The 27,796-nt window shown below is 36.6% G+C and overlaps 1 protein-coding gene across 1 annotated transcript in view; it reads right to left on the reverse strand.

Moving 5' to 3' along the window:
- The window catches only part of PIK3C3 (phosphatidylinositol 3-kinase catalytic subunit type 3), a 164,464-nt gene that overhangs the window by 94,190 nt on the left and 42,478 nt on the right, over positions 1-27,796 (reverse strand). The window contains 5 exon segments of the mRNA NM_001099067.1: positions 5,760-5,852; positions 6,982-7,086; positions 10,348-10,419; positions 13,031-13,126; positions 15,227-15,313. Coding sequence (NP_001092537.1) covers positions 5,760-5,852; positions 6,982-7,086; positions 10,348-10,419; positions 13,031-13,126; positions 15,227-15,313 — 453 coding nt within the window.

The following is a 27,796-nucleotide window of genomic DNA, read 5'->3' on the forward strand; positions in this document are numbered from 1 at the left end:
TTTCAGCAACTTTCAGCTCTTCTCTCAGTAGCTGCTTAATTTTACATTCTTCAATTAAATTACTCTCTTCTAACTACCAAATGCTTTTCTGGACATTCTTATGTCTACAACTGGAATTTCCATTCCCCAAGGATAGCTAGCCATTTCTTCTGTACCTCCTGCACGTCATTTAAGTGCTCTCTTTCCATAAAAGCACATGGACGGCCCTCCTTATTCTATGCATTTATTTTTTACTTCTTAAATGTATTTCTAGATTTAATGTGGAAATAAAGCAATACTTCCTAAATAACTACAGTGAAAGCTTTTCCACTTCACAGTATATCAGCAGTCTTAAGGAAAATGTGCCAGTATGTACTTACTATAAGCAAATCTTGTAGCAAGCTGATGTACTCAATTCAGTAACTGAAACAATCTAACCCTCAGATTCTCAGATTTATAGATTTATTAGTAAGATTTATGGAGTATACTGCTGCCAGGGACTGTACAAAGATTTCACAACCTGATAATGCTAAATGTGACAAAGGTAAACAAGGATATAATAGAATGAAGGTGGAAATAAGAAGAGGAATGAGAAAGAAAGGAAGTATAAGAATGTGAAGTCAGAAATAGTAATGATGATACTTTATTTCAGGTGCTTTAAAGATGCTTTATAGATCTATATAAAACAAAGATAGAGGATTCAAATGCAATTTTATACCTAGGGCTTCCACAGATAACTGTATAGGTTTTAGAGGAAAGGTGTTTGGTTTCAAATCTTAGTTTCCAGCTCTATCAATAATTACTGAGTCACATGGAGCACATTATTTAACTTTTAAGTGCTCTATCTCATAAGTTTATGTAAATATTAAATAAGTTAATGATACAGATGTTTAAAACAGAATACATACATAATAAATAGTTGACAAGTGCTTCTGATGTTACTGTCAAATGTTAACATTATCACATGTATTATCATGTTTTATATTAATAGCAATAAATATTTTGTTAACCTCCTTTCTGAACTTAGAGTCACCTCACTGTTACCTCCTACTTTTAGAATCACGATCACACTTCAGAGCTGAAAACACTATTTATCATACATATTTCTAATATTAACTTCTACCAACCCAATTTTTGGAAATTTCTGCATTTCCAAAATGTAGAACAGGAAAACCTGTTCTACTCAAGACACTTCTGACACCCTAATTCTCTGCAGACACTGAGTATCCTGCAACTTAACTGAAATCTGATACTCAGTGCAGAACTCAGTGCAAGACTGCTTCCCATCTCAGATGCTAAGAGCAAACACTGGGTCCTCAGGTACCCAGAAATCAGTCCAATATGGACACATATTGGGGGTTCCCACAACTAACTTTCCTCAGGCTCAGTAATTGCTATAATGACTCAAAGAACTTAGAGTACTAGTTTACTTATTATTGCTGGTTTATTATAAAATATATAAATGAATAGCCAGGTGAAGAAACACATTAGGTGAGGTCCGGAAGGGTCCCAAGCACGGGAGCTTCATCTGTCCCCATAGTTAGGGATGCAACCTCCTGGCATATGGATGCATTCACAAACCCAGAAGCTCTATGAACTCCACTGTTACAGGTTTTCAGAGATTCCATTACACAGGCAAACTGATTAAATCATTAACTATTCTTGGGTTCTAGCTCAATTCCCAGCCTCTCTCCAATCCCCTATCCTTGCTCCCCCACTTCCAGAGGTCAAAGGTAGAGCTGAAAGTTCCAACCCTCTAATCAAAACTGCAGCTCTTTTGGCAATGAGCCCATCTCCAAGAGTCACCTCATTAGCATAAATACAGGTACAGTTGAAAAGGCCTTATTTTGAAAAACAAAAGATGCTCTTCTCATTCTTACCACTCATGAAATTCCTAGGGTTTTCGAAACTCAGTAACCAGAGATGAAGACTAAACATATTATTTTTTATTGTATCACCATATCACAGCTATTTTAATATTTTAAATTCAGAACATTCAAAACCAAAATATCTCCTTATCCTGATCCTTCCACTTGCCATATTTATTTCAGGTGCTCAGGACAAATTCTTGGCCATCGCCTCCAAGTAATTTTATACATTTTCCTCTCCTTCCTCTGCCCTCCAATACAGCTCTCAAAATCCATACATGAACCTCCTAATTATGTCTTTCTTCACTGTCACCTCTGCTGCAATCCTCCTGGTTTGTCTTCCTTAAAACATCACTTGTTAAGACACATTCTTGGCTTTACAGGTTTCCTTTTGTGAGTGATATCCAACTTTGAATCATAGAATTCAAGGCTCACTACAATCTGACTCCATCTTTTCTATTTAAAGAACATTTCATACAAACATTTCTATCTCCCAAACTTAATACTCTGCCTTACTCATGCTTTTCTTTCCCATGAAACATGATCATCAAATAAGAATGACCACCAAAGTTTGTTCAAACTTTAGGACCAATCTTACTTCTGTAAAACCTCCCTCATATCACAGCACATTAATCTTGTTCTCCTTCACATCACTATTCTAGTAATTACCTAACTATTAACTAATGAGACAGTGACCCTTTATCAGTTACTATCCTATACTTCTCCATTTTGGTTATCCATAATTATCTTTTCCCCCAGACAAACTGGGCCAGGCAGAGATCCCTAGAGAAGAACACGGCAACCCACTCCAGTGTTCTTGCCTAGAGAACCTCACAAAGAAGCCTGGTGGGCTCCAGTCCATAGGGTCGCAAGGAATCAGATATAACCGAAGCGACTTAGCAGGCACACCCAAACAATTTTAATTTATATGAAATTTACAGTGACATAGTATCTCAAAGCCCAAAGCCTTAAATAACACTAGGCCAAGAGTTGATACCAACTGTGTGCTGAACTGAATTCGTTTCTGCTATGGTATGCCATCAGCTCCTTGCCAGGAGTCACAAGTACGACTACCGTCCTGACGTCACTGTCTCAGAAGCAGCCTCGTCAGTGCGGTCCGTGTGCATCACCATCACCTTCACCATATGACTATTCCTACTGTTTTGTTCCCTAAGCATAACAGAAAGATAGTAAAATGATGGTTACCTTTAATTAACATTTCCACAAGAAGAAAGGACATTTACCATGTTAAAAGCTGAATTTACAAAGTTATAATATTCACACTTTTGGTTCCACAAAAATGAGTCACTTTGTACATGCTACGGACCATAAATTTAAAACTACTTCATAAATTTAACTGCTTTTATTGGACAAACTTATTACTGTGAACTTTTCAGGTGCAACGTTAAGTCTAGACTAGAGGGCTTTTATCTGAAATACTTAAGGCAGGTCATTTAGGAAAAAATAGGTGGAAAGAACAAATTTAATTAAAAAATAAATAAGAAGTATAACTTTGTAAGAACCAATTTCCACTAACTTGTTTCCTGAGCACTGCTTTTTCGCTAGGAAATCTTTACAGCCTTTAGGGCACAAATGTCAAATAACCTAAATCATAGTTCCTGAGAAACTGGCATTGAGCAAATTTCTTTTATAAATAAATTAAGGGACAGTGGTAGAGAAGTATTTATTTTCTATAAAACCCATTTTAAATTATTACAAAGATACAAATGTGGCTATGTGAATAATTCCTTTGGTCATTTCAAGAACAATATATATTTGGTTTTCTGAAAAGTGCTTCCAAATAGTAAAAAACAGTATTCACCTTACTGTAGTGATCATAAGAACTCTACAATACATCCTGAGAATTGAAGTTTCATCACCTACCATTTAAAAACTTGAAATCAACTAGTTAAATGCAATCTGTCACATATTTACACATATCTAGAGGTAACTGAATTTCAGGGGGAAGTGACAACTTGTTTACACAATTTTCCTTGGAAGTTTTTCGATCTAAGGGAGTTCTGCTTTGCAAATCTATGATTCTTGAACCTATACATTTTAACAGGTTTAATTCAATATCTTGCTATTTATTTTTAGACAAAACTGCTGCATTCAAGATTCAATTTCTGTGAATAAGGTTATTCTTCATTTAGTAGAGTATCATATACTAACTCAATCTTTTTAAAAAACACAAAGATCACAAATCTGTGCTTCTGCTGGTGATTCCTTCCTTTTCTTGCAGGGATAAAAAGAATAACACTCAAAAGCTACAGCAAATTTAGAATTCCTCTCTCATTCTTATTATAGATGTAAAAGAGAATGAGTATGGTTCATTCACAAAGAATTTCCCAAGGCATCAATAAAAGATAGAAAAGAAAAGCTGAAGAGTTAAAATGAGCTGTAACTGGATTTTTATCCAATCCCCAGGCCATGGACTAGTACCGGTCTGTGGCCTGTAAGCAACGAGGCCACACAGCAAGAGGTGAGTGGACCACCTAGCGAAGCTTCACCTGTATTTATAGCTGCTCCTCAAGGCTCCCATGGAAGAAGTGAGACTAATCTCTGATGGCTCAGTGGTAAAGAATCCGCCTACAGTGCAGGAGACGCAGGTTCGATCCCTAGGTCACACAGATCCCCTGGAGGAGGAAATGGCTACCCACTCAAGTACTCTGGTCTGAAAAATCCCATGGACAGAGTAGCCTGGCGGGCTACAGAACATGGAGTCACAAAGATTCACACACAACTGAGCGACTAAGCATACAACACAACATAAACTAGAAGAGACTTAAAGTTCACTATAATTGAATCAACTCATATTAAATGTGAAGATGCTAAAGTAATCAAAAAGCTTCTTCATGAAAATACATAGCAATAAACAATCAGCCTCAAAACTAAGTCTCTATACTCAAGTCTACTACTGACTGTGTGTGCTAAGTTGCTTCAGTCGTGTCAGACTCTTTGCAATCCTATGAACTGTAGCCCCGCCCCGGGCTCCTGTCCATGGGATTCTCCAAGCAAGAACACTGGAGCAGGTTGTCATGCCCTCCTCCAGAATATCTTGGTGCATCACTTATGTCTCCTGCATTGGCAGGCGGGTTCTTTGTCACTAGTGCCACCTGAGACAGCCCCCGAGTACTGACTTCTTCACCACAATTCTCTCTCTCATAGGATACTGGCCCCAGATAGCTGAGGTGCACGTGAAAGGAATGATTTCAGTGAGCCCAGAAGGAAACTGTATTTACTCCGTAGCTTCAATATGGAAGGCACTGTCTAGTTCTGACCTACCCTCTCTACCCTCATCTCACACTCGATGCCATTCTACCAATCCATCATTTCAGATTATAGTTCTCATACTCTCTCACTAGCCACATCTCCAGAATTCTACAGTTCTTTGACAGCCACCCAGGCTCAAGGAGGCAAAAAGAAAGATAAAATATAAGCTTCGTATAAAAAAGTATGTTGTCACAGAGCTAATTTACTTCTATGAAAAGAGAGAAGACAAAAGTGAGACAACATTTAACTCTGCACCTACTATGCACTAAGGACTCAACCGGGTCACTCATATGTATTCTCTCACCTGTGAAGAAGGGCTGTCATAATTAGTAAAATGAGGAAACAAAGCTTCCAAAGAAATCTGCTTCACCTTATCCAGAAAGAGTAAGTTGTACCGCTGCAAACGGAACCCAAATCTCTGTGACTTAACCCATTTAGACACTGTCTATACATCAACAAAGAGGTACATATGTCTTTGGGTGTATAGTTTCATAATTTTTAAGAAATGGAGCAACATACTTTGCTCTGTAACATTTTAATAAAAATTTGACAATTAGTCTGTATTTCTATGACAGTTTTGCTCATTAGCAACAAAGTTTACAGATAAATTTGGTATGTGAAAATATTCGAGAAACTCACTTTTTCTTGATTAGTAAGATAATATCTAAACTTCCATACAAGATCTTGTTCTTCATATGTAAGTTGCTTTGTTGGTGGATAACTCACAATAATCTAAAACAAAGAAAAAAAGAACCACTTTATCAAATTAAAAAAAAAAACTTGCTATCTATTTCCATTTCATTTAAAATTTTCCATTCATTTAAATATATCTGTAATTACTATAGAAGAAAGGAAAACGTACATGAAGCTAAGGAAGACATAAATCTGCTGTACCCACCTATCAGTTCAAAAAGGACATTAAGAGTGTAAGGGGAGAAAAAGATAGATAAAAGTTAAGCCTCATATAAAAAAAGTATGTTGTTACAGTTAATTTATTTCTATGAAAAATACAACAAACTCAAATAACAAAAGTTTTACCCTACCAAACTACTGCCTGCAAGATATACTATACAACATGGGAACAGAGAGAACAATTTGTAATAACTATAAATGCAAAGTAACCCTTAAATTTGTATAAAGTTTAAAAAAAATAAAAATGAGGAAGGAAAAAGCCCCCACCAATACACACACAAGAAAAGGAAAAAAAAAAATCAAAACAAAAAACCAGAAGTATAAACTTTTCTCTTGCTAATGGGTTTCCCTGATAGCTCAGTTGGTGAAGAATCTGCCTGCAATGCAGGAGACCCTGGTTCAATTCCTAGGTGAGGAAGATCTGCTGCAGAAGGAATAGGCTACCCACTCCAGTATTCTTGGGCTTCCCTTGTGGCTCAGCTGGTAAAGAATCCGCCCGCAATGCGGGTAGACCTGGGTTCGATTCCTGGGTTGGGAAGGTCCCCTGGAGAAGAGAAAGGCCACCCATTCCAGTATTCTGGTCTGGAGAATTCCATGGACTGTATAGTCTGTGGGGTCATAGACAGTCCACTGGACTGAGCAACTTTCACTTTCACTTCACATTATCTTGTTAAGCCAACAGAAGACCTCTCTTAGACAATGTTATCTTAGGGTCAGTTTCTAAGAATACTATACTAAGGAGATATACTATTTGTAGCTCTGTCTCTAGGGCTAATAGTTCCTGAAAGCCCCAAAATGATACAAAACGACAGAAACGTTAAGTTGTTGAAACTACATAGGATTCATTAACCTGCATCTCAATCACTTTCAAGTGATGTGCTATCACATGAGCTGCAATCAAAATATCCACTCAATAATTTTTATATTAATATTTTTAAAACGCTCTTACATTTAGCTGATCTCTTGTGGCAGCATTAGGTTTGAGATCGTGGTCAGAAGGTCCACTTCTTAAACTCCGGGCAAGTTTGTGATGTTTGCTCTCAACTAAATTCTCCTATAAATTATTTAAAAATATTAACCAACAATGTAAATTTCACCAATAATCAGTTTCAACAGTCACTCAGAAAAAGCAAATAGTTACTTAAGACCAGTTTATAATGCTATTTTCTTCTTGTTACAACTGTAGTCTCCTCTGTATCTCGTGGTGATAGGGAAAGCTAAGCAAGCTTGCCATATGCTTCACCAGGCACTGGTGCACACGTGCATGCCATCCCAGGCCCTTGTCTTAACTCCCCATTGTATTCAAGGTTTTAAATCGTCTAGCCAATCAAGTGTCACCTTCACTCCAAAAATTTCCCTTGGCAACCCAGACTAAAGCTCCTTTTTCCTAGGAGTTACTAGCAACTTTGTGATATAATCATACTATCACCTTCGTTCAAACTGCCTAGGGCAGTGACAATGACCAAAACACTTGACTATTGTATCTATGGCCAAAATCATAAGCTTTGAACACACTGTCTTTGCTTAAAGAGACCTTATTTTATTCATTTTTACATGTATGAATTGTCTGTTCCTGTATTTTTCCTAATTTGCAATTGGCTTTTTGGTCCTCTACTCTCCAGTATTAAGAGTTTTTGACATACTACATACACAGCCCTTTGTGGTATGTCACAAATAGTTTCTCCCAGTTTCTCAACTGTCTTTTGACTTTGTTACAGTGTTGTTGTCGTGCAACATTTTTTTTAACATAGTCGAATTTACCAATCATTTCTTTTGTTGCCTCTGGATTTTGACCCAGCTTTAGAAGTCTACCTACACCGACAGTAAAGTACCAGTTCAGTTCAGTTGTTCAGTCGTGTCTGACTCTTTGCAACCCCATGAACCACAGCACTCCAGGTATCCCTGTCCATCACCAACTCCTGGAGTCCACCCACACTCATGTCCACTGAGTTGGTGATGCCATCCAACCATTTCATGCTCTGTCGTCCCCTTCTCCTCCTGCCCTCAATCTTTCCCAGCATCAGGGTCTTTTCAAATGAGTCAATTCTTTGCATCAGGTGGCCAAAGTATTGGAGTTTCAGCTTTAGCATCATTCCTTCCAATGAACAGTTAGGATCCAGTTAGGATCCATTTCATAATATTTAAATCGTGATTCATTTGGAGTTTTTCCTTATGCATGGTGGGAGGTAATGTATGGTATGGGAATTTTATTTTTTTCTAAATGGTTCTTCCCTAGCACTATGCTCCAGTGATGAAAAGTCACCTTTATCAATTTCCTTATGTACTTGGATTTATTTCTGGGATTTTTAGACAGTTTTATCAGTCTATGTGTATATGTACATGTGCTAGTATCACACTTACACAGTCTGTTTTATTGTCTGATACAGGGATAAACCAGCTTGGTGGTATTCAATGTTTGCTATATTCCTCTATTTAGTTAATACTAAAGGCTACAAATTAAATTTTTTTAACATAGCAGATAAGGGTTTGTTTTGTCCTTTCTCAATTGCATTTAAAGCTAAAAAAATTTAATAGAGGTCTAACATCTTTGATTTTTTTAATTACAGTATCCAAAATGTTAAACCTGTAGTTGTTGATGAACATTTTATTTAGAAAAAAATACACTAAATAAACCGACCTCTCATTTACCTGACATTTTGGTACAAGTTATATGAAAGTAATATGTTTCAAATATGACAAAATTTGTATACACTCATCCATTTTGAAGGAAACTCTTCATGTGTTTCCTATATCTACAATGTAAAAGACAATTTGATTTTATAATGAAAACTCAGTATCCATTTTAGATCTATTAAAACAGTGGCTGACTTTATTTTTCTGGGCTCCCAAATCACTGCAGATGGTGATTGCAGCCATGAAATTAAAAGACACTTACTCCTTGGAAGGAAAGTTATGACCAACCTAGACAGCATATTGGAAAGAAACACTACTTTGTCAACAAAGATCTATCTAGTCAAGGCTATGGTTTTTCCAGTGGTCATGTATGGATGTGAGAGTTGGACTATAAAGAAACCTGAGCACCGAAGAATTGATGCTTTTGAACTGTGGTGTTGGAGAAGACTCTTGAGAGTCCCTTGGCCTGCAAGGAGTTCCAACCAGTCCATCCTAAAGGAAATCAGTCCTGGGTATTTATTGGTGGGACTGATGTTGAAGCTGAAACTTCAATATTTTGGCCATCTGATGCAAAGAGCTGACTCATTTGAGAAGACCCTGATGCTGGGAAAGATTGAGGGCAGGAGGAGAAGGGGACAACAGAGGATGAGATGGTTGGATGGTATCACTGACTCCATGGACACGGGTTTGGGTAGACTCTGGGAGCTGGTGATGGACAGGGACGCCTGGCGTGCTGCAGTTCATGGGGTCGCAAAGAGTCGGACATGACTGAGCAACTGAACTGAACTGAACTCTATTTTAAATTATGCCAGGATTGGGAACAGGAGAAGTACTAAGATGTTTGTTTCTACAATTCCCAAGTGATCTTTTTCTTCCAAATTTTTATTCCCTTTTCCCCCCTATTTCTTCCTTTGAAGTTAGGTAAATACATGTCGTATTTACCCTAATCATCATGTTTTCATCTTCCAATGCACTACTTTCAATCTACTTTGTTCTGATTAGGAAGGTAATTAATCTAATTAGAAATGAATGAAATAAGAATAAAATAGTTCAGAGTAATGTAAATGAATTCTAAGTGTGAATATCACAGTTTATATTATGCTGTTAAAAAGGATTTTTTTCTGGAACTTTCTAAATCTGAAGTCATCAAATCAAACATCTGCTACAAAGAAAGAATTCTTCCTCTTTCTTATTACTGAGAGAGCTATCATCTCAACAATTCATAAGCAGGGTATCCCAAAATCATCCCAGAAACCATAATCCAAACTGAACAGTTCAGGTAACTACCCATAATCTTCCCTATTTTTCACTAAAATCAATCTCCCTCAAATTTTTATCCATTGATGTGTTACCTCATGGTATAAATAAATTCTCCTTCTATTATGATGACAATCTTTCAAATACTTGTTTCTCCAAATCTATTTCAAGATCACATTCTATAGCTCTTTCAACAATTAAAATGGTTTACCAACACTGCACTATCCAGGCCTTATGATAAGGTAGTATTTCTTATAAATATTCCATTTGAATCTGATTCCATATGGCTGAAGTGAATTTATGATTCACTTTTAAATAACCAGTGAAGTTACAGAGACACTTTTTAGAAAGTGTATGATGTGGATAGTAAGTCATAATCAGTCTAGAGAAAAGAACTTTCATTAGAAATTTCACAGTGACTCACCATAGACATCTGAGGGTCAGGAACTTTCACTATCTCAAAGCTTGTTAAAATTGGAGATGACTCATCACCATCCTGGATCACAATACAACAAATTCAAAAAATACATACATATATATATTTAACCAAATGGCAAGAGACAATACATGAACATGTGTACTCGAATGTATTTTAATTTTTAAATAACATAATTCCTCCCTTTAAATTATCATCTTTCAACTATATTTTAAATCCATTTGTTACATATATATATCCATTTGTTACCTTCTGTTGCTTATGAAATATTTTGATAAAAATAAAATTTAACAATAAAAAAACCTGTATTATATAGTTATTAGAGATATGATGTCAGGAAAATCAGTAGACTATATTTGTCAGGATTTTGTTTTAAACTTTGTTTGTAATGACTGAGTCAAAATAATATGTCCTAATTTTAAAACTCAGAACAAAAAAATCAAAGAGTATAATTAAAATATGGCACAATGGATGTGTCACATTACTTGCAAAAATCACTTAGCAGATTTTGGTAATTCTTCAAATTACTACAATTAAGTTCCACTCAGGAAAGTTTACTCAAAGTTATATCTAACTAGAAACTCAGCAGCATTGCTTCTCAGAGGACACTTATTCAACACCATGCAAGCTAGAATAACAAGAATCAATTCTTATGAAATAAAACTGTCTTATTTTGTTGGCATTATCATTTTTTAAGAACTCTGGCTTTTATTTTTACCCAATTCAGGGAAGAAAGGTAATTTGGCCTAATAAATGTCACTGAATACATCCTGGAAAAGGGTAAACTAATTTAGGTTGAAACTCATTTCCTCACAATTGTATACCTAGTATCAAATTTTTCTGTCAACTTCCAAATGCTAGTATATTTTCAATTTTACATATGTGTAACAAAATCAGGGGAGACTGAAAGAGGGGAAGTATTGTGACTTTAAGTTCAGTAATTGAGTCTTAGAGAAAACCACAAATTCCCACAGCTATTGTTTAACAGGCTGGTTCTCAGTCACAACACCAAAAAACACATTTATCAACCCAACTGTGACAAGTAATCTTCACTAAGGCTATCTGTCACAGAAGACAGGTGACAAGAAAGTCTATTTCCATTAGATTCAATGCACTGGCCCAGCAATCTTTACACTAAGTGGAAATATGACAGGAAAAGTAGACAGGCATTAATTTATGGGCAATTTTCAAGAAGCAGTTAGAAAGGGGTCAAGAACCTTTTCAAAAATACTTGAAATTCTTCTAATTTCTATTCTGTTATTATTTCATCTATTATCAAAGCTATCTTTCAAAAGATCCTTCACATCTCCAGTGTGAAAATACCATCACCATTAGCATGCTTTTGCAATATAAACTCCATATGGGTGGGAAATATTGCTTTTAATGAAATTACATATAGTAAAAATTAAAAATGTGATTTTAGTAAAATGTATTGGTAACAAAACAATTTCACTCACACTTCATTACCCTTTCTTTTTAACAATTTTTCTAATGAATAAACAGAGTGTAAAGTAGTTTACCTTCCTATCTTTCCCCGCCCCCCCAGAGAATATAATTTATAAAATAAAAAGCAGAAACAAGTTAACTTTTTTTAACCTTTTTTCTAAAGGAAGGGGTAAAAGATAAAGGGAAATATATATATACCTTGTGAAGTACCAGAAAAATAATCACAAATTAACTATGCAAATCCTAAACCTTCATTATGAAAACATCTTTCAAATAGTAATTTACCAGCTATAAAACATGGATAAAAAAAAAATCACTTGTGACAACTTTAGTAAATAACACTAACATGTAAATGCAATTTCAAAGCACTACTTCTTATGAACAACTTAGCTCTATGCTGGACGAAATATTATTCTTTTATGCCATGTATCAAAAGTCTGTCCTCATTTACACTGATTCTGACTCCATCCTCGTAAGCACTTGTCTCAGTACTTTCACAATAACAGAAGGTTATGTGCTTTTGAACTCCACATACTATTATTTCTGTAGTATTGAAATGAAGACCCATCAATAAGTATTTAAAGCATAGATATTTTTCAAGTAGCTAGATATCAAACACACAACTACTTTCTTTTGGTAATGAACAAACCTGAGCAAATTTGTAACTGCATTCTTTTACCACTCAGACTATTGATAACATGGTTTTCTTAATATTGCAAGTACTTTATAAATAAATGAACATTTGAAAGGTCTTTCATAAGCATACTTATGTTTAGGGTCACATATACAGTTTCAACACATTATATACATACTTATATACAAACATACCCTTAACATGCAATAGCCTAACACATAAAAAATATGATACCCTCTTTTTACTTTTCAAGTGGATACTAATTGTCAATGAAGCTATTGCTTTAATGTCCTACTTGCCAATTTAGAGAACAGTTAATCAAAAAGTTTTTAATCTCTTGCATATTTATTGAATTCTGTAACCCAGAAATGTATTATATGATCAGCTTTTGTAACCTTATTCTAGCTAAATGATTTGATATGTGTGTGTGTGTGTGTGTGTGTGTGTGTGTGTATAAACAACTGCTGCTGACAGCTGTCTGCTGCCATCCTGTAGCCAAATAATTCATCCCAGCAGGAACAATAGTAATTTTTTTTTAATGTTTCCCCTCCCCTCTACCTTAGAGACCATAAACAGTTCCAAGGAAAATACCTTTTCATAATAAACAATACCATATTCCTTATCATCACACTTGACACATCGAAACTCAACCATCAAGTACATGAAATTAGAACTTCGTTTTTCACTCTAAAAAAGAAAAAAATTATGAAAAATGATTTTCTTCAACATTAGTTTGTATCTTATTCCCAATTTAGTAGTACATGGAATCCATCAAATACAAGTTAAAATGTAACAAATGTTTATGTCATTATTATAAGTGTACTATATACTACTACTATTTCACTACTGCCTTATCCAGAAGTGCCTACTACTCATTTGTAACTCCTTCCTCAAACTTAATTAAATTTTTGGTTTCTTCAGTAGTAGGAATTTTATTACATAACATTGTAAAGGTATTTAGTATACATTTGCAGGAAAGTTATTTCATCTCAAAAAAAAATAAGATTTTTGTATTTCTAAAAATTTTAAGCAAAGAACAGTTCACTCTTAAACCCTACGGACTAATTCAAATATAAAAGTTAATATAACAAAAACAAAAGTAAAACAAAGTATGTAACTAATGACAGAGGCAATTTGAGCTTAACAGATACAATATTTACAAGTTTTTGACAATTTATAAATGGTCTTAAAATAACTTGCAATCATTTGTAAATTTTTATCAACACACTTTAAATACAGTGGGGAACAGTTATTCTTCCCCAACATATAAAATGTTGGCTGTGTGTATAACTGTATTCCCTTAAGAAAGCAAATATTACGTTAATAATGAAGTAAAAAAAAAAAGAAACTTAAAAGGGTGATTAATTCTAACCCAAATCAGTTTGAAAAATGGCTTTAAATCTATAGTTATATAATCACAAGGATCTAAGAAGGTCACTTAAAACTGTTCAGCTTATGAAGCATATTATAAGTCTATTATGATAATGGTAATGGCCTCTTAGCCTCTTATCTTTTAAAGAGTGTGGACAGAGTGAGAAAAAGTCTGAGCAAAGTATGCGCTAACATTACATTTTCTAAACCCAGGGGTATGTAAGTTGATGAATGGAAGCATTTCAATTAAACTGTTTTTAGAATGTGACAACTATAAAAATTCAAAACAGTAAATTTTTTTTTCCAGTTTCAGTATATAAGAATATATTATGAATAAGTTTAGAAAAGATACCCAGTATTCATACTAAATGTAACTGTTGTTAGACACTACCAATTTGTTTTTTAAAAATGCACAATGCTAAAATTCAACTTTTCTAAGTGTTCACTATAAAATGACGAATTTCTCTCTTCCTCCTACTAAAAACTGTTCAGAGAACAAAAATTAAGTCAGTTGTGCCATGTGCTGATCACTATAAGCTACATATATCACAAACCTGTTATCCCTCTCTCCTAATGTGATTAATATACAATTGCTATTTCTGCTCTCTAAGCCAAACATATAGTATTTCAGTGCTAATGTACAGAAACTTTTGTTGTCCTAATTTTGTAAAGAGTTTCACTAAAGTCGTGTCTTAATTAAACCTATTCTGGACCAATACACAATATCAGGAAGTACACAAATTATCTGAACCATGTAACTTCATCAAGTGCGCACAGTCCTACATGTACTACGTAAGAGAAGGAGCATCCTAACTGGGGAGAGGAACTGCTAACGATGACTCAAGGTCACTGAAGTAAAGACATTGTGTTGATATATTGTTGACAGACATATCCAACTTAGACATAAACTACCATATGGAGAAAGAGAGAATCTACAAGTGAGGTATCAAACTTAACATGGGCTTCACTTATATGATATTTACGATGAAAAGCAGTCAAAGGGAAGTGTTAGTCACTTAGTCGTATCTGACTCTTTGTGACCCCATTGACTGTGGCCCACTAGGCTCTTGTCCATGGAGTTCTCCAGGCAAGAATATTGAAGTAGGTAGCCATTACTCTGTCCAACAGATGTTCCTGACCCAGGCACTGAACCCGGGTCACCTGCATTGTAGAAGCATTCCTTACCGTCTGAGCCAGAGATATCTACTACTTATGTCAGGGTTCAAAAGAACACTAAAATATAAAAAAGGCAGATATCTCAAGTTTTCCTCTTATTAGCATAGAATTCATAACTAGAAGTTATCCTCAATATCTCACATATGAGAGATACATGACAATGAATAATTCTTCTAAATAATTTTTCATTTAAAATTCTGGAGAAAAAATTTTGAAATAAAAAAGAGGGATACAACCCACCTCATTTATCATTTCTATTTCTCTAAATGTCAATCTGTCCAGCCAATCTACTTTCACCATGTGACCTTGTCGATGAGCTTTGGTGAGCTGCAAAACAAAATGCAGAAAATTTTAAGAGACAGATATCATAGAAAAGAGAATAAAGAATGGTAACAGGCCATTCTCACCTTCTGGGAAAGACTACATTCTACCTACAGGATGTGTATCTCTCTAAATAAACTTGCTTTCCCCTTAAAAAGAAAAAGAATAGTAATGATCATCAATATGACACTGAAAGTGCTAGCTTATGCAATAAAACAAGGAAAAGGAAATAAACAATAAACAGATTGGGAAGAAATAATACATTCTTTAGTCAAAGGTGACATAATCATTTATGTAGCAAACATTTTAAAATGGACCAAAAAAAAAGCTCCTGGAATTAATAAGCAATTATAACAAGGAGGATACAAGGTTCATATAAAAAGTCAATCTCTTTTCTATATGCCAGCAATTCATAAGTAAAACTTGAAATTAAAAACACAATCATCATTTACATTGGGCTTCCCAGGTAGCGCAGCGGTAAAGAATCCATTGATCAATGTAGGAGACACAGGAGATCCGGGTTCGATCCCTGGTCAGGAAGATCCTCTGGAGAAGGATATGGCAACCCACTCCAGTATTCTTTCCTGGAAAATTCCATAGACTGAGGAGCTGGGTGGACTACAGTCCATGGGGTCCCAAAGAGTCAGACACTAATCATTTATATTCTGTTCAGTTCAGTCGCTCAGTCGTGTCTGACTCTGTGACCTCATGGACTGCAGCACGCCAGGCTTCCCTGTCCATCACCAACTCCCAGAGCTTGTTCAAACTCATCTCATAATATAAGCTAATCATTTATATTAGCACCCCCCAAAAATAAAATTGATATAAATCTAACAAAATATGTATAAGATCTATATGAGGAAAACTACAAAAGTCTGATGAACAAGATCAAAGAAGAAATAAATAAATAGATACTCCAATCAGGGTAAGAAGATTCAGTATTGTCAAGATGTCAGTACTTACCAACTTGACCTATAGATGCAAAGCAATCCCAGTAATCAAGATAGTATGGAAAATAACAAATAGATCAATGAAACACAATAGATTCCAGAAACAGATCACATAAATACAGTCAACAGATCTCTGACCAAGAAGAAGAGGCAATAAAACGGAGCAAAGAGTCATTTCAACAAGTGTTGCTGGACTAACTGGACATGCAGGTGCAAACAAATACATGTAGACAAAGACCTTACATCCTTTACAAAAAATAAATCACAGACCTAAATGTAAATCACAAAATACAAAACTCCTATTAGATAATATAGTAGAAAATCTAAATGACCTTGGGTATGATGACTAGTTTCTAGATATAACACCAAAGGCACAATCCATAAAAGAAAATCATTGATAAACTGGACTTCATTACAATTAAAAACTTCTCTCTGTGAAAGACAGTGTGAAGAGAATGAGGAAGCAAGTCACAGACTGGAAGAAAATATCTGTAAAAGACCCATGATAAAGAATGTTAGCCAAAATACACAAAGAACTCTTAAAACTCAACAACAACAAAAAAAACCAAATGATCGGATTAAAAAAAACGGCCAAAGATCTTAATAACTTACCAAAAAAGAAATATGGATGGTAAATAGTTATATGAAAAAATGCTGCACATCACATGACGTCACAGAAATGCAAATTAAAATGAGAAATCACTAAACGTCTACCAGAATGACCAGGATTTGGAAACTGACAGCACCAACTGCAGGTGAGTGCATAGAGCTACAGGATTCCTACTAATTGCCTGGGGGATGCAAAACGTACAGCCGTTCTGGAAGACAGTGTGGCGGCTTCATACAAACTAAACATACTCTTACCGTACATTCCAGGAATCGCCCTCCTTGGGTTTTACCTAGAGGTGAAAACTTAGGCCCACACAAAAGAGGGCACATGGATATTTTTATGGCTTTATGACTTTATTTATAATAGCCAAAACCTGGGCACAACTCAGATGGGCTTCAGTAAGTAAATGGATAAATTGATACATTCAGACAATGTTACTTAGTGTTAAAAAGAAAGGAGGTATCATAATGTAAAATGTATAATGCAGGGAGCTCAAACAAGTACCCTATGACAACCTAGAGGGTGGCACAGGGTGGAAGGTGGGAGGGAGGTTTCAGAAGGAGAGGATATATGTATACCTACAGTTGATTCATGCTGATGTATGGCAGAAACCAACCCAACATTATAAAGCAATTATCCCCTAGTTAAAAAAAAGAGGTATTAATCCATGAAAAGACACCAAGAAACCTTAAGTGCATATTACTTGCACATTGCTAAGTGAAAGAAGCCAGTCTGAAAAGGCTACCTACAGTATGATTCCAATTAAAGAAAAGGAAAAACTATGGAGATAATACAAAGATAAACAGTTGACTTGAAACTAAACATGAAAAAAACTAAGATCTGGTCCCATCACTTCACAGCAAATAGAAGGGGAAAAAGTGGAAGCAATGACAGATTTTATTTTCTTGGACTCCAAAATCACTGTGGACACTGACTACAGCCATGAAATTAAAAGTCACTTTCCCCTTGGAAGAAAAGCTATGACAAACACAGTGTATTAAAAAGCAGAGACATTACTTTGCCAACAGAGGTCCATACAGTCAAAGCTACGGTTTTTCCAGTAGTCATGTGTGGATGTGAGAGTTGGACCATAAAGATTGCTGTAAGCGCCAAAGAATGGACGCTTTCTAAGAATGGACGCGGTGCTGGAGAAGATTCAAGAGTCCCTTAGGCCACAAGGAGTTCAAACCAGTCAATCCTAAAGAAAATCAACCCTGAATATTCATCACAAGGACTGATGCTGAAGCTCCAATACTTTGGCAACCTGATACCAAGAGCCAATTCATAAGAAAAGACTCTGATGCTGGGAAAGACTGAAAGCAAAAGAAGAGGGCAGCAGATGATAAAATGGTTAGACAGTATCACCAACTCAATGAACATGAATTTGAGCTAACTCCAGGAGACGGTGGAGGGCAGAGGAGCCTGACTTGCCACAGTCCATGTGTTTGTAAAGAGCCGGAAAGGACTTAGTGATTTAAAGACAACCACAATAAAGTTGCCCAGGGTAGTGGGAAGAAGAGGGAAATAAAAGTGGAACACAGAAGATTTTTAGGGCAGTAAAATTACTCTGTATCACATTATAAAAGAAAGAAAGAAAGTGAAGTCGCTCAGTCGTGTCCGACTCTTTGTAACCCCATGGACTGTAGCCCGCCAGGCTCCTCTGTCCATGGGATTCTCCAGGCAAGAATACTGGAGTGGGTTGCCATTTCCTTCTCCAGGGGATCTTTCCAACCCAGGGATCAAACCCGGGTCTCCTGCATTGCAGGCAGATGCTTTATCCTCTGAGCTATCACATTATAATGATGAATAAATGACATTAAACATTTGTCAATGCCCATAAAACGTGGTAATTCTAGAGCTGCAGTTGGTAGAGTGCTCTGAAGGTCTTACATACCAACCTAACCTTGGTTTCACAATTTAAATAATAAATCTACTACTACAGAGAATTCAAGATAATTTCTAAGGTCTTCAAACTGCAACTAGATTTTGTCTAAGATAGTGTAATTTTAAACAACAGCATTATTTATGCATCAAACCTTTCTTTCTAAACAAATTCATAGCATAAAGCAAAACTGGGCATTAAGGACTTCATGGTAGCTGGACTTTATGATTTGTCTTCACTTCTATTATACATGCTATGATGGCATTACTACAAGGATGGTAAATACTTTCACCAATTATAATTTATCTCTCTCACAGAACCAAAAATCTTCATCAGTATTCTTTATAGTCCTCAAATAAGGTACTCTTATCACAATTACATGGTCATACTATTTCAGAAATAAAAACAGTAACTTCATACAAGTTTTGAGGATCACTGTAAGATAAAAATATTACCAGCTTAGCTGTCTTCTGAATAACAAATTCTTTTCCATCTGAGGTAACCTCTAAATGAAAATGGATAAGGCAACAATAAGTGGTTAGCATTATTATTCACACAAAGCAGCAGGAACTAAACATTTCGTGGAACGTTAGACAAATATACTAACATGGAAACAGACCAAGAATTAATCATAAGGGAACCAAACGAACATGAGTCTACAAGTTCATGACCTAAAATTCTAATCCTAGCACTCCATTTTTGAATTCTGTCATTTTTGAACCCACAGATCTACAAAAAGGATTAACTTCTAGTTCTGGTACCAAAATTCAAATAGAATTATGGATACACATTATGACAGACAGTATTAACCCATATAGTCTGTAAAGAATTCTATTCTCACTTTGCCATGTTTCCAACTAGTTTTTTAAATTAATAAAAATGTACAGGGTCACAGCACATCAACATAGCACACAGCACATCAACATTGAAGTGTCAGAGCTGGAACTGACACCCCAGGTCTGTAAAGTTCATACTCTTTCCACCAGTCTTCACTACCTCCTCAAATGATGCATTTGTAGAAAGAGATGAGATTTAAATCCAATTAAATTTTTTAATGTTTTAAACACAACTTTCATACTTATGACACAGTAGTTGATTCTCCACTAGTTTCCTTTGAGGAAAAAATTGTCAAAAGTATATTAAGTTTAGATATGGGAGAATGTGTTGGGCATTTTTCTTTCCCTTATTAAATCATAAGATAAATTGAAAATTTTCTAAAGTAATTTCACTAACACCAGAATTCATGTTTGCTGCTAATATATTATACATGGGCTTCCCCAGTGGCTCAATGGTAAAGAATCCAACTGTAATTCAGGAGCCACAGGAGATGTGGGTTCAATTCCTGGGTCTAGAAGATCCCCTGGAGGAGGGCATGCAACCCACTACAGTATTCTTGCCTAAAAATCCCATATACAGAAGAGCCTTGTGGGCTACAGACCATAGGGTCGCAAAGAGTCGGACATGACTGAAGCAACTTAGCACACACTCAAGCACTTGCATAGTATATTTCTAGCTTTTCTATTTGAATACTAAAAGATGACTATTCTCAACCTTACAAACAGCAACCAAAGAATGCATGGTCAAGGATGGTAGTACCATAAACTGGTATAACCATTTCGGAGTACAAGTTTAAATTACCTGAGATATATTAGTATTTGTGCATCACTGTTTCCAATATGGAAAACATAGACATAAAAGAATGTAAATGTCTATCAACAATGGGAACTGTTAAAGTAAACTATGGTACACATACTAAGAAATACTTCAAGCAAAAAGAAAGAAGTCTTTATAACCTGCTAGGAAAGATTACTATGACTGTTGAATACAAAAGCAACTGCAGAGGTTCCCTGGTAGCTCAGTGGTAACGAATCTGCCAGCCAAAGCAGGAGACACAGGTTCCATCCCTGGGCCCACATGTCGTGGAGCAACTAAACCTGTGAATCACAACCAATGAACCTAAGCTTCCAGAACCTGAAAGCTGAAACTACTGAAGCCCACGGGCTTAGAGCCTGTACTCCGCAACCCGAGAAGCCACCACAGTGGGATTTCCCAGGCAAGATGAGTAGGTCACCATGTCCTTCTCCAGGGGATCTTCCCAAACCAGGGATCAAACTCACATCTCCTGCACTGGCAGGCAGATTCTTTATCACTAAGCCATCAGGAAAGCTTATTTATCTGATACTATGTAAAAAAGCACCCCGAAAGTTGAGTGACTTAACATATATCTTAATTGTCATAATAAAGAAGGCTGAGTTCCAAGAATTGATGCTTTCTAATTGCAGTGCTGGAGAAGAATCTTAAGAGTCCCTTGGACAGCAAGGAGATCAAACCCAGTCCATCCTAAAGGAAACCAACCCTGAATGTTCATTTGAAGGACTGATGCTGAAGATGAAGCTCCAATACTTTGGCCACCTTATGTGAGGAGCCAATTCATAGGAAAAGATCTTGATACTGAGAATGACTGCGAGCAGGAGAAGGGGGCGACAGGATGACATGGTTGGATGGCATCACCGACTCAATGAACGTGAGTTTAAGCAAGCTCAAGGAGATAGTGAAGGACAGGAAAGCCTGGTGTGCTGCAGTCCATAGGGTCACAAAGAGTCAGACACAACTGAGCAACTGAACAACAACAATATGTGGAAACATCAAGAAGTCATTTTCTTGAGGAATTCTGGATATTTTTTAATTAGTCTAACAGTCTCTCATGTGATAACTGGAGCTGGACTGTCCAAGACTGCTTCACTCACAATTCTAACACCTTTGTGGGAAAGGGTGAGCTCAGCTGGGAAACCAGGGTGGTGGGGGCCTCTATCTTTCTGAAGGTATTCTCAGAGCTGCTCCCTCTTCAAGTAGTCTTTCAACACAGAAACTCCAAGGCAGCCAGACTTCTTACATGGTGGCTCATTACTCCTCAAAGTGCAAAAACAAAAGCCTTCGGGTTGTCTTAAAGTTTAGTTCTGGAACAGGCAAGCATCACTTCAGCTGCATCATGTTAGTTAAAATGAGTCACAGAGTTAAATGCAGATCCAACATGAAAGCATGAGCATTGTGAAGCATGTTTCTTTCCCTGAGGGTCATCTTTGGAAACTAGCTACTACAGCACTTACTAGATAATATAAGCATAAAACAAATCACTCAATTGCAAATGAGCAAGAGGAGAGAATCTGAAGATGGCAAAGCTAGCTCATAACTAGACTTTAGGCATCAAGTAAAGTCTAGAATCTATCACAGTTACTAAATGATTAAGCCTTTCCTTTTCCAAAATAAGTTCCTACAACTCTCCAACTGACATGCTAACTCTAGCCACCCATTTCAGTTCTCCAGATCAAAAGGCCTGTAAGACACGATGCAGATTAAATAATTTAATATTAAATGAAAAATTTTACTAAAACTTTAGAAAACTACAGAGCACCGTGCATATTGTAAGCAGCTGTTATTAGCCCATAATCTATGTCACTTCATCTCTACAGGTGCTGATGACTATGTAGACAGACTTGGGTGGTTTTCACCAGTCTGAAGCAGCTTCCAGTTGTCTCCAGTCTGAGAATATCTAGAAATAATGAAGACCAATAATGAACCTGAACAATTTAGATTTCATTTAGGGTCTGAAATGTCAATGACCTAGATCTCCTAGATGAGAAAACCTGCATTCTGTTAAACAGCAGGGTGAAACTAGTGCAATCTGTCTCAAATTGCTTGTGAAGATACAATCCTCACCAAGGTACTCATCCTAAAAAGTAGCCAGGTCAAGGTATCAGTAAGAGTCATTCTTTCTTTTTAAGAAACATAGATTTCTACAGAATTCACAAGAAGTCATATAGAGGTTGGAAAAGAAGCCCACTGTCACAGAAATAATAGTATCGTTATTGAGCTCTAACTTAACTAGATGGGGAAACAGTGGAAACAGTGTCAGACTTTATTTTTTTGGGCTCCAAAATCACTGCAGATGGTGACTAGCAGCCATGAAATTAAAAGACACTTACTCCTTGGAAGGAAAGTTATGACCAACCTAGATAACATATTCAAAAGCAGAGACATTACTTTGCCAACAAAGGTCCGTCTAGTCAAGGCTATGGTTTTTCCTGTGGTCATGTATGGATGTGAAAGCTGGACTGTGAAGAAGGCTGAGCGCTGAAGAATTGATGCTTTTGAACTGTGGTGTTGGAGAAGACTCTTGAGAGTCCCTTGGACTGCAAGGAGATCCAACCAGTCCATTCTGAAGGAGATCAGCCCTGGGATTTCTTTGGAAGGAATGATGCTAAAGCTGAAACTCCAGTACTTTGGCTACCTCATGCAAAGAGTTGACTCACTGGAAAAGACCCTGACTCTGGGAGGGATTGGGGGCGGGAGGAGAAGGGGACGACAGAGGATGAGATGGCTGGATGGCATCACTAACTCAATGGACATGAGTCTGAGTGAACTCCGGGAGTTGGTGATGGACAGGGAGGCCTGGCATGCTGCGATTCATGGGGTCGCAAAGAGTCGGACACAACTGAGCAACTGAACTGAACTTAACTAAGAATTAAACATCAAGTGGTTTTAAAAGCTATTTAAATAAAAGACTCTGTAAGAACCAAATAAAAACATTACAGGAAACTGCTTGGAGTACAAATAATGTATATCAGATTTAATGCGAGGACAGATATATACTTAAGGAAGATGCTTCAGGTGAGTATGTATTCAATACAAGTACCAAGAAGAGAACTTAGAAGTAGGCCAGCTTGCTACACTGTATATAGACAAGGAACAGCAGAGAAAAAGATTGTCAAGCCGGATAGCTATCCCGGGGAACACACACTTCCACGATTACCACAACTCACAAGTCATTGCTCCTTATGCATATCTACCCTACTAGACCATAAGCTTCTTGAGTGCTGGAGCTATGAATGGTTGACAGAACCTAGCATTTATTCATTCAATTATTTACATTTATTGACAGAAATTCTAAATGAAAGGGTGACATAACACAAAATTAATGCTTGTATACTCTGCAATTCTGTTTAAGAGCTTTGGGGAGTGAATGAGGGGCAAGGAGGAGGAAGTGACACTCAAAAGGAAGCTGGAGAAAAGAATGTTCATGCTCTTAGTCACTTTTCTCTAGTACTTGGATAATTTCAACATGAATATATGTTAGTTTGTTGTTTTAAGTTACAAACTTCCATCAGGGTCCTCCACTCTGGAGATAACAGAAGCAAATTCTCTGCCTTAAAGAACTTAAGATAGGGGTGAGTTATTTATATGATAATGCCTGTATGTCCATATGATAAATGCTTATATGTCTCTGTTTTTCAGTTGCTAAGTCGTGTCTGACTAACTCTTTGGGACCCCCATGGACTGCAGCAAGTCAGGTTTCCCTGTCCTGCATATCTCCGGAGTTTGCTCAGACTCATGTCCATTGAGTGTGATGCCATCCAACCATCTTATCCTGCTGCCCCCTTCTCCTCCTGTCCTCACTCTTTCTCAGCATCAGGGTCTTTTCCAGTGAATCAGCTCTTCGCATCAGGTTGTCAAAGCTGGAGCTTCAGCATCAGATACACAAACTAAAACAGTAATATTAAAGTCATGAACAGGGTGACTGACAGAAAATAATGGGGGTTCTTGAGAAGGCCTCTCAGGCACATAACACTTAAGCAGAGACTTGAAGGATAAGAAATGAGTCAAACAAACAGGATGAAATCTTCCATGAAGAGGAAACAGCTTTACTTGTCAGGACATCAGAGAGCCTGATGTGTCTAGGTACTAAAGAGAGACCAGAATGGTAGCCCAGAGTGAATATTTAGGTAAATCAAGTCCTTGTCAAAGTGGAGAATAGTAAGATCAATATATACATAAGATGATTACTGGGAATCAGTTTTCTTGAGGTTCACCATGATCTGGATTTTTCCTTATAGTAAACAATACTCTTATAGCCTCAAGGAAGAAGGGGGCTTCCCAGGTGACTCAGTGGTAAAGAACCCTCCTACCAAGGAGAAACAAGAGACATGGGTTCGATTGCTGGGCCAGGAAGATCCCATGGAGTAGGAAATGGCAACCTATTCCAGTATTCTTGCTTGGGTAATTCCATGGACAGAGGAGACTGGCAAGCTCTCTGATATCCTGACAAAGCTGTTTCCTCTGCAAGGAAGATTCCATCCTGTTTGTTGACTCACTCCTTATCCTTCAAGTCTCTGCTTAAATGAAGGAAGAAAGGGGAGAGTAAAAATAACTGAAAAACTTTTATCCATTTCAAATCTGCCTAGGAATCTGTAGGGAGGTAATAGGAAGAGATAGACTCAACTGGAGAGAAAACGGTAGGCTTTGTTGCTTTACAAAAGAAGATATAATAATTTACTAAGTTTAATATCTAGCTGTGATCCTGGTTTTAAGCACCCACATAACTCTATGACTATGTCTGATAATATGGAAATACAGCATATGAACACATACCAAACAAGCCACATAAAAACAATTTGAAGAATAATTCTCGCTTTCTATGTTCAAGCTAGAGAAAATTTAAAGTGGATAAAGGCTTAACAACCACATAGAACTGCAAACAGTTTGAATAGCCAACCAAAGAGGAGTGCTGAAACAAAGTATGGCATATCCAAGGCAATGGCACCCCACTCCAGTACTCTTGCCTGGAAAATCCCATGGGCGGAGGAGCCTGGTGGGCTGCAGTCCATGGAGTCGCCAATAGTTGGAGACGACTGAGCAACTTCACTTTCACTTTTCACTTTCATGCATTGGAGAAGGAAATGGCAAGCCACTCCAGTGTTCTTGCCTGGAGAATCCCAGGGACAGGGGAGCCTGGTGGGCTGCCGTCTATGGGGTCGCACAGAGTCGGACACGACTGAAGCGACTTAGCAGCAGCAGCAGCAGCACATTATACAAAATCCTACAGTCTTTACAAATTATGCCATGAAAGAATCTTAACTGACCTGGGACAATTCTGAAACACCATTCATTTAAACACACATAATATGATCCCAAATTAAAAATATATACATTCATATATTACATAGATATATACATTTATTTACCAAAAGCATATTAACTAAAATATTAATAATGGTGACTATTGTGGGTAAAGAATTGGAGGTGATTTTTACAGCCTTTGTACTTTAACAATCTTTTACTAGTATAGATGTACATTATCTTGTAATGTTATTTAAAAACTAAACTTACTTTTAAAATAACTGTGGAGAAAATTCTGTTGAGAAAACCACAAAAGATGAGCATTTATCAAGATGATGCTAATAAGGTTATTTTGCTTCATAATAAACTCAAAGAATAAGGATCAATCTGATTAATTTACCTCAAACACATGAAATGAAACCCAGGTATTAACGTAATTATTCTCTCTTAAATTACTTCTTCCAAGGGCCTTTCAACTAGATCCAACTAAAAACCCATATAAATAAAATGATGCTGCTGCCTTATGGTTAATAAAACCGCCTATACAGCAAAATGTATAGGTTTAAGGTTTCAAACTTTACTCACATCGAGAAACTTTAAGAGGGGAGTTACAAGATAGGTGGCTTTTCCAAAGTAAGTAACTACACAACAGGTGATGCTTGGGTCGGATACACTGATGCTTTTTCAGGAAACCTAAGGAGAAAAAAGTGACCAAGCTGTATTTTTCCCCCCTCTGCCACTTGAAAAAATAAACAACACCCGCCCCACCCCAGTCTACTCTCATCACCAGACAGAAAACTTCCAGATTCAGACAGCCTATGTGAATGTTTAGAAATCGCTCTCTTGACACATTTATAGGAATATTGCCCAATAAAAAAGGCTGGAACTACCAAACCCAAGACTATTTTTTTCTACCATGATGACAAAGGGTTGTGTTTATTCAACTACTTCATATCTGATTGGAAAATCCTATGGGTGGAGGAGCCTGGTAGGCTTCAGTCCATGGGGTTGCGAAGAGTAGGACACGACTGAGAGACTTCACTTTCACCTTTCACTTTCATGCATTGGAGAAGGAAATGGCAACCCACTCCAGTGTTCTTGCCTGGAGAATCCCAGGGACGGGGGAGCCTGGTGGGCTGCCGTCTATGGGGTTGCACAGAGTCGGACATGACTGAAGCGACTCAGCAGCAGCAGCAGCAGCATATCTGATTCATCTAAATCCTCTCAATTTAAATGTTATAACTCTTTTTAACAGGAAAGTTTTACTAAGCCTAGACTAGAAGTGAGCAGAAGTACTCACTAAACAGAAAATCATTATTGGTCAGCTAATCTATCAATATTTGTAGGATGCACTATGGCTCACTGATATAGATTTCAATTGTTAAACAGTATGATTCTTTAATAATTTTTTAATGTGTCAAATCTGTTTCAAATCAAACACAAGTTACACAGTAATTTATAATTGAAAAAAATATGTAGTTGTAAATAAGGATTTACTTGAACTGAGATTTAAAAAGGAGGTATATCTATATGTTAAGAGTTTGCATACACACCTACGGTACTTAATTCTTACAAGACAAGGAGTTTCTTCTACCTTCCTGATTAATTTCCTTAACCACAGATTTTCAATTTTACTTTGAAATTTTACATGTGCATCTTATTCAGGACAAGTGGTATTTGTCTCATAAAAGTTGTTTTCGATTTAACTTCTCAGAGATTAGTCTTAAAAGCATATTATTGTGTAGTTTTCTGGCAAAAACTATAGCTGTGAAGACAGACAATAGATTTACAGAACATAAATCGATATTCTTTTAGGGCTTAATCTTTCACTGGTAAAAATGAATTTAGTCTACTTGCTACCATCAATTTCAATACAAATCTAAAAGTTTTGACAATCTTAGACATCAGTAGGCAAATCAAAGTGACTGATAAAAAACATTCTACCATGTATCATTAGGAATAAATTTGTAAGAGATTCCCACATTCTTTTATGACAGAAAAAAAGCCAACAGAATCAAAACCAATATGGTATTTTTAAAAGTTACACATACGATACAAAAACTTAAAGCTGAGGTACTTTTGATGACATCAGTGGTGCCACTAAACAAGTTTTACAGTTTTGAATAATTTTACAGAGACTTGTTTGACATTTG

This window comes from Bos taurus, chromosome 24 (assembly GCF_002263795.3).
Source record: "Bos taurus isolate L1 Dominette 01449 registration number 42190680 breed Hereford chromosome 24, ARS-UCD2.0, whole genome shotgun sequence".
In the NCBI taxonomy this organism is placed as follows: Eukaryota; Metazoa; Chordata; class Mammalia; order Artiodactyla; family Bovidae; genus Bos; species Bos taurus.